Source organism: Trematomus bernacchii, unplaced genomic scaffold (genome assembly GCF_902827165.1).
Source record: "Trematomus bernacchii unplaced genomic scaffold, fTreBer1.1, whole genome shotgun sequence".
NCBI classification, from domain to species: Eukaryota; Metazoa; Chordata; class Actinopteri; order Perciformes; family Nototheniidae; genus Trematomus; species Trematomus bernacchii.
The window spans coordinates 965,784-974,749 of record NW_022987840.1 but is presented as its reverse complement, the minus strand read 5'-3'; the positions used below and the strand labels follow the sequence as shown (position 1 = coordinate 974,749).

At 39.6% G+C, this 8,966-nt stretch overlaps 1 protein-coding gene across 1 annotated transcript; it reads right to left on the bottom strand.

Annotated features, from left to right (window-relative positions):
- Nucleotides 1-327: 327 nt before the first annotated feature.
- utp11 (UTP11 small subunit processome component) lies at nt 328-3,599 on the bottom strand. Its single transcript, XM_034112709.1, has 8 exons — nt 3,408-3,599; nt 3,169-3,230; nt 2,948-3,050; nt 2,715-2,834; nt 1,748-1,841; nt 1,490-1,620; nt 688-798; nt 328-592 (listed from the first exon to the last, which is right to left on the bottom strand). Exons 1-8 carry the CDS (start codon nt 3,465-3,467, stop codon nt 509-511), a joined length of 765 nt encoding a protein of 254 aa, XP_033968600.1. The 5' UTR covers nt 3,468-3,599; the 3' UTR covers nt 328-508.
- Between the last annotated feature and the right edge of the window lie 5,367 nt (nt 3,600-8,966).

Genomic DNA, 8,966 nt, shown 5'->3' with positions numbered 1-8,966 from the left:
TGCATGCTATAGACTTCCAGCTTAGTCTATTCCATATTCATATCCTGTGTCTTCAGCCATTGACAGTGATGAAGGACACTAATGCCACCTACTGGTACAAGAACTAAACACACTAAACTGCAGTCTGACGGCTCAGCACATATGACTTCCTCATTTCAAATTCAGCCTTAGGCCTCTTAAACTAATTATGCTGTTGTCTCTAATTTCTTGAGTTGTTCTAATGGCAACACATTAATAATAAAAAAGTAAAAGTCAACAAACTACTAACCCAAAAAAAGAGGTCAACCACAAGTTATATGCACATTTGACAACAAGTCACAACAAGTGTATGTTCTTTTGATATTTATTTGAAAGAAACTAAAAGTTGTAGATAAATATTTACAAAACTGCAACATCTTTTAAGGAAATAAAAATGCTCTCCTATGGTGTGATCTAGAAGTCCACTATTTCACCAATATCAGATTGGCAAAGTTGGTGATTTCTTCTCAGCATGACGATAACATCCCCCTCAGCGCTTCCTCTTGACATCAAACTTGTAGATAGCTGCAGCACTGTGAGTCTCCTTTTTTACCTTCACTTTCTTGTTCTTATCCTGGTGCACAGGGTTAAATAAGAAAAAGGAAACGTGTTCATTTTTCAGTTGTACTGCGACAATGCTTGTTGTCATATAAGACATCGTTTCCTCACCTGTAGGTCCTTGCGGGTCTGAATCTTCTGGCCAATCACAAACATTTTCTTTTCTCTGTCTATCCTCTGGGAAAGGATCTTGTACTGGTGATTCCTCTGCTTGGCCAACTTCTACAGTTAGAATGAGGAGAGAACCATCAGTGGGTTTGAATGCACTTTGAACCTTAAAGTGGACCTATCATGCTATATTTGAATAATATAGTGTAGGACCATACCTATATAAGGCATATTTATACTTTTTTTTCCTTCAAAATACCAAACAGATCATGCATTTTATCCATGCCTCATTTTGCTCAATTTGACATTTTTTAGCTCTGTTTTTGCAAGGGCAGATTATGTGAGAACAGCACCATCTACAGGCCTGGCATATGTACTACAGCGTCTCCAGCGCTTTCGAACGGCAATGGCCATGGCTGTCTCCTCCTGATTGGTGGAGTTGGCCCAATAGCCGTAGTGCCACTGTCCAGACGTCACGACAGTGTTCAAATCTGGATCAGTTTTTATCAGATCCGTTGCAGCCCCTTTTTTAGAGATTTGGGTATGGAGGAAAATAGAGAGGGTTGTGTTTTCTGACACTTGGTGAGTTCCCTGGAACACCGGGGACACATATTCATGTATGAAAGACGTACAAAAGTGCATTTTGCATGATAGGTCCCCTTTAAATTGACAGCAATATATTGCAAACAAATGTTTTGATGTACACTTTTTAGGTGAGCCAATGTCAACTCAGATTACAGAAGCTATATCCTGGTCCTGGTCACACACTAAATGACGCTGATCTCCATGCATTATAAGCACAAACCATCATAGTGCGAGGCTCTACAGCTCCCTGGATGCTCTTCGTCTCCAGAGTTTTCAGAGTTGGTCTGTTGAACACTCTGTCCACCAGCTCAGGGACAGTGTTGAGGTGGTTTGCCAGATCGAAAGACTGCACTGAGGAGACACAATAAAACGTTCAGTAAAACATTTAAACTTACTGTATTACCTAATAACTATTAAATCCCAACAAGCCAGGGATATCTGTTCACATTATAATTAACCAATGTGCATTAACATCTACCTTCTTTCTTGGAATCCACAAAGAATGTATGATGGTTTTTCTGTTTGCCGTCTGCCTCCAGAATATGGAGCTCTCCTTTCATCCTCTCAATTTTCTGAAATCAAATGATAAACACAAAGATTTACAGGGAGCAACAACAGGAGCTCTATTACAGGGAGGATTCCTTTATCAGTAGGAGGTTAGGTAATGGTCGGAGCACATCTGTAATTTAGGCCCAATTCCAAACCACACCCTACCCACTCCCCCTCCGTGATGGAGTGAACTCCGTCTGTAGTCACACTCGCAGCTTAACGAGGCTCCCTCCTTCCAGATGGAGGGTGTAAATACAGCGGCAAGCTTTGGGACGAACTCCCCTCTCTCCGGCAGAAACAGGAAATGCAATAATTTTTCGTAACAACGGTTTCAAATCAGCATCTCTTGGATTAAAAATAACAAAAATAAAACTCTAAAAATCTTTTATGGCATATATTTTTTGTAAACATATTTTTGTTTTAAAATCTGATGTTTATAAACTGCTTAGTTTTAGCAAAAGTCTGTGTAAATATACATAACTTTTACCGTTTTCTAGACTAGACATGAGTAAATGATCCTAAGTTTAAACAAATATGAGGTAACCATGAAGTTGTTAACATCTGTATGAAGATATTAAATAGCTCTTGTTGTGCAGTTTATCACTGAATGTTTCCACGGAACTGTTTGTAAAGAGCTTGTTTCATGACGGACACACCCAGCGTTGAGTGCGGTCAGGTAGAGCAGCAGGGGAAGTCAGGACCGATGCAGACTCGCTGTTTGAGGGCTTGATAACCCACTCCCCCTCCACACTCGTTGGTTTGGAACAGCACTTAATGTGGCGGACCTTCCGCGCAAATGGAGGGGTAGTGTGTAGGGGGCGGTTGGGAATTGGGCCTGAGTTTTCAGTAGACAATTAATTCCACTTTGATTGTGTTGTTGTGGCAAATCCACTTACCCTGGCCTCTGCCACCCTTTTCATCTCCACATATTTGATATCCTGCGTCCTCATCACTTTCTTCTGCTCCTCTGTTATCTCGTCCTCCTCACCTTCTTTTTTTGCTACATGAATTCCATCCTGTCAACACAAAATAAGCCATGTTAAATACTTCAGCCACAGAGATCAGGGGAGATGTACATAGGGTAGCTAATTGTCTCGTCGTGTTGCTTTAATGGTGATCCTTATCTTACCTGCAGCTGGGTGTTGATCATTTTGTAGTAAAACTCATCTGGGTTCTTATCCAGAGCTTTCTTTCGCAGAGCAGAAAGAGTGTTTTGTTTCTTGTGGTAATCACTAAAAAACAAAGCAAAGCAAGCCATTACACACTTTATTCTTCAACCATGTTACATTTCAAAATCCACATTCAAAGCATAGAAACAAAAGCATGTTTCTTTTACTTGATACAACTTACACTGCACGGAGTTTGTAGTCCTTTTTCTTCTCCAGCAATCCCAAATGTTTCCTGAAACCAGGCTGTGTGAAAAAAGTATACAGTTAAGATAAGTTATACACCACAATATGTATTACATAACACCACATTTATCAGGTTGGTTATAATATTTAGACATCTCTATAGGGCAACAGTACTTCATAACATAGCAGCAGGCTAGGAAGCTAGCAAGTTAGCCAACAAAACACTGAAATGCTCACCTGAGATCTTTCATGGTGATTTTTCTGTCGGGACTTCAACGCTTTCCTGAACGAAGACATTATGGCGAATGTCGTCCGGCGTAATAAAGCTAAATAGTTTAGGAAAAGAATATATCTGTCAGGTATGTATAACAACTGCAGTCTGAATCTCCCTGCTGCTTAGTGCTTCCTCCTGCTAGCTGCACACGTGGGTTCCTGCCTGTATAACAGCGAGTAGATTTTCCTTTCCGTACCGCAGATTCGCAACTCCACTTACTTTGAAAATACCAAAGTAGTGATGAATCGTGACAGAAAATGTATTAACAATAAAACAAAGTTTTATTATTGTTTTGCATTTTACAAAACGCGTACACATAATCATTTATTTGTTTCGATCTATTACAGTGCTGTGAATGGCATACTACGTGTTGTATGAGCGCGTAATAAACAGTAGAGGGTGCTGTTCACATTAAAATGCTATGTGATGTGAGCACCCTGTTGCACATTCCTGCTGTTTGAGCCTTGGTAGCTCATTGTAGATGTATTGTGCAGCTGTTGACAGTAATAAGGTAAATGTATTAAAGTGTTTGTACTTTACTTGAGTTTTCGATCGGATGCTAATTTATACAAATGCTATGTATTTCGGAGAGAAAACTACTATGGTGACTATTTACTTTATACTAACAAAAACACGTTTATAAAATATGAACCGTTGTTACAGTATGGATTTAAAATAAAGCATACATATAAATGTGTAGTTTGTTTCATTTTCACAAGGTAAAACAATTAAATGCATCTCACAGGTTTATGCATGAAGTTCGTTTTCAATGATAACTTTCTAGTAAAGTAAAGTTTATTTTTAGTAAAGTAACGTTTTCAATGCAGGACATTTACTTTTAGTATTTGAATATTGTTTTATTCTGCTTTTACCTCATTTAAGGAAGTTCTTCTTCCACCATTTGTATTAGTTAGATAATTCATTTGAAAAGGAAGGTCACTCAGAGAGCACAGAGCTCCACCAAGGTTTCCATGAATGAAATGAATGCATGTATCCGTCCGTGATTCAGATCTGCTTCAAAATTCGATGGGTTCTTTCTTTGAAAATGGTGAGATCCTCCATTTTTCATGAGACTCAGGCCAGTAGTATTCCTATAATCTTGCTGTCAATTAATCCAACAAACAAACCAAACAGAAAACACAACCTCTGTGGCGAAGGTTATGGAATAACATTTTAACCACTTAATCACCCAGTTTCCGTAATAATTGTTCTTATCTCATTACCTCATGTAATTGATGTTGAAAGCCATTTATTTTGGCTTTGAATATTCAAGACCACAAATGATACATTATGTGGTTTAATGGCAAAGGGAAATTGGTTTAATTATATTCATCCAAGTATAAGACCAATGCAATTGGCATCTGCCATTTAGATGTTGTATACAAGCCAGACTTGGCCCAGGATCCACAGAACAAGTGAGGGTCATCACACAGTGCTGCTGACTCAATATTTTTTGGCTGCACTGTTCATACATGAAATCATTTTGGTTATTATAATAAAGGCCTGCATTTGCCAGAGCGCACAAGTTTATGTTTTTCCAACATGGACATTTATTGCATGTTTCCGTTCGGGTTCCAGGCTGTTTTGATTTATGTCCAGACCAATGAGACTAAAGGAGATTACATTGAATCTCTGTAATCTTACTAGCAAGTTATTGACAAACTTTTCTATATTTTGAGAGGGAAAAAAGTGCTGCAGGAACAAAGACAATGAGGAGGTCATCCAATAGGCTATCCATTTCCAGACATGATATTTTGGGTAGTGGGTAGACAGAGAGAAAGCTGTAATGGCACCAGTCCCCTAATCTCACCCAGACTCCCAACTTGTTGTGGATGTGAGAAGTAGCCTTTAGGACAGAGAGAGATATTCCAGGAAACAGTCATTTCCCTCAATGGCAGCTCACTATCCCCTCACCAACCGCAAGGAATTTGTTTTATATGTGTGAGATTTGCCCGGCATGCAGAATGTTTTGCGGGTGATTAGACCTATGAATGGGGTCAGTGTTTCCACATTATGTCACAGGCTTGTTTATCAGTCTGATGGCTAATGACCCCGATCCCTGTGAAGATTTCAGCCCAAGGCCCGACTGGTCCACTCAGCCACGAACGTGTTTAACAAGGCAAACACAGGCGGCAGCCAGGATTTATGGGTTAAAATGTCTGCGTTCTGACTTACTTGGCTCCATGCTGTTTAATTCATTGGAGTATTTATCATTACAAGTGAAATGCCTGGTGAGCCATGACAGGGGTAAATACTTATTTGGAAATCAGAGGCTTGTAACAAGCTGATGCAAGAGCAGGAGGACAAGAGGCTGTGGGTTGGTTCAGGGTCAGCAATGGAGGAATGCCCTTGTGGGGCACATGCAGAACCGTTTGGTTTTCTTATATGACCCTGTAAAAATAACATTGCTGACATATTGTAAGACTGCTGCACTTGGGCTGAGCTCAGGACTTTGGTATGTCTCCTCTGACCATGGTTGGTCCTCATCTGCCGCCAGGCCAGCCCAGTTTAAAAATGCATGAGCCAGAAGTTCCCTTCCTCCGAATTTAGCTTCATCTCTTAAAATTATCAAAGGTGGCATAATAACATTATACAGATTCAAAAGTCATCCTGGTTGATAAGTTGTTATTGGAAGTGGAGGAATGTATGTACTTTATAGTTGTAATCAACTACATTCAGACTGAAATATTGCACTTCGTACTCCAGTGCATTAAATGACAGCTAGAGTTATCTTTTACCTGTTATATTAAAAATGTACAATAAGAAACATATAAGCTAATTATATACCATGCAAAGAAAAGTCCTTTCTTGTGTCTCCCCTAAACTGAACTCATAGTAAAAATGACCTCCACCTTGACCAGCAATTAAGTCCTTACATTACGATGCTTCAGTATTAACAATGTGCCTTTACTTGGAATATTTGTATTCTCATTATTGGACATTCCTACCTCAAATAATCCCCTCTACTCGTTGCCCAAGCCATATACACTCCTGGGTGGGATTCTCACCATAACCACAAACTCTTGTAAAACAAAAATGTCTACAATTAAGTGCCAATACGGTGCTTATTTTCTCTGCTGGAGTTTTAATGCATACATTGTAGCATGACTTGTTTTATACTCCCAGACAATCACAGCAGTGCAGTGGCAACAATTGGATGTGTTTCAGATGAGGAAAATCATGCTTTAACTGTACTGTAAAAAAGTTATATCGCCAATACCATCAAAAGGATCTTCCAGGTAATGGTGTTTTGCTTGTTTGATTGTATTTTTAAAAGCTAGCACATGATGTCCCTCTGTATATTCCTTATAATCTAAAAGACTATTTCTACACGCCATTATGTAGGTGAGGAAAACAGACATATTCTGAACAAGCCATTCCTACTTACTACTTTAGTGGGACATTTAACCATTTTATTGCCTCATTAGTGTGCTGCCATGATGCTCATTAGAGTTAATTTCTCTCCAAAACCACACATCCAAGAAAAGAGTTGAAGGTTTACAATTTCATTTGAGTTTCAGTAAGCAGCATGACAGTCACTTGAGACGTCATCACCTCTGGTTTCAAAATGTAAAAGTATGCTTAAAATTGAATTACATGGTGTTTTTCACCTAGGGTTGAAAATATCTTAAACACAGTTACGTTTCACATCAATCTGTTCAATTTTCACTTGTTCAATCTTGTATGTGTTTTCTTCAGTGAAAACATTCTCACTTTTTACTGATTACTTAGATAGTTAACCCCTATGACCCTTTTAACTTGTTTTTCAAAACTAAAACAGAGAGATATTTCATGAATTAGGTAAAAAGAGTTACACTTAACTTAACCAAGTAAACAGAAACAGTGAGGCCATTTGTCCTATGATGAATTGACAAGCATCTATCCTCTAATTTGTTGCACACAGTCTGACAGGACCACGCCTCAGAGTGTAAAATTAGGATTTCTAATTAAGGGTTTGTGAGGACTACAGGGGTCACAGGACCATGAAAGACAAGGGTCACATGTTTGGAGGTCTTCTGTGTTTATTGGGTTATTGCATGTGTAAGCCTTCGCGACTGCTTTTGCATTTCCAGAAAAATAACTAACACTTACATAAGAGTGTTAAAATGCTTTTAATTGAGTACACATCATTTTAACAGCTGTTAAACAATGGTAATCTTTAACATTTAAACCGTTGAACTATTGCTTCAAATAACCAATTGGGTCCATTACGCAGCGTCCACACGGCGGCGTGCGTTGAAGCTTGCCGGTGGGCGTGCCTGAAACTCGACCAACAACCAATCACATGAATCTCCCGCCCCGGACACACAAGCACGCAGTTTGATTGGCTAGAGCTTGTACTGGCATATGATTTGATTGGCTGACGCTTCCGTCGAAGCTTCAAAAGTTGAACATTGCTCCACTTTTGAAGCGAGCAACGCACAACCACAATGCAGTTCGGCAAAGCGTGACGTCACCCCATTCAAAGTGAATGGGCAGAAGCGTTGAAGCTTCAACGCACGCCGCCGTGTGGACGGGCCTTTAGTGTTCCCATTACTTAGTGGTTTTTCACCAAATTCGGTGGAGCGTCTGAAGATATTAAAGTCGGGGCCGTGGCCAGGCTAAATATGTAAATTATAAATTGTTTTCCTTTGAAGATGAGTCCAATGTAACTGAATGTAAAATAGAGGAGAGCTTTTCCTTAGAGACTTAACCGTCTTCAAGGAGCTAAACATTGTGTAAATCATGAAGGGAGTCGTTTTCCAGCTCGTCCTTCGCTCCCTTGTCTTGAAAAACAACATCACTTTTTTAGAGTTGTTTGTCTAAAGGGTCTTTTACAGCTTGAGGGTCAGTTAAACAGGTCAGGTTGCTCTTGTGTGAAACTTTCAGCTGTTCTTTCCGAGGAAGAACTTGAACAGCTGAATGTTCTCCTTCACTGCATAATGCATTTGTTAAGTTGGAATGGAGGAGTAAATAGAAACATTTGATTACACTGTTTGGGGTGGCCTAGAGGTTAGGGAAGATGCTTTAACGGGTGTCATCAGGATTAATCTGGTTTGAAAAAGTGAGAAGCCTCTTTCATTATCACCAACCATGTGTCATTAAGTAAGGCCCAGATCAGACTGTGGTTGTACTCAACAGCTTCCAGGTGTGACTGTTTGACGGTCAGGGTGTTTCTAATAAAAGGGAACATTGCTATCAGTGACTCTTCTCCTTGATTAAATAAAGGTGCCTCTGCTTCTGCCCACTACGTTGTGAGCACACACTGTTATTAATATTTAAAGAATCCATTCAAGGACAAAACAGCAGCCAGCTGCATCCAGGATAAACAACACTTCCGGTTTGTTGAGTCTTGAAAATGACCCATCAGGACTGGAGAAAGGGTGCACATTCTTAAAAAAGGGAAGTGACATTTGACAGCTGAGTTGGTCTTTACCCTGTATGGTAATGTCAGAGTGGATAAAAGGGCACTTTAGAGCAAGGTTGCTCCATAATGACAATTGATATGGAAGTATTTGCTGAGACTGCAAGTAATTATTGCT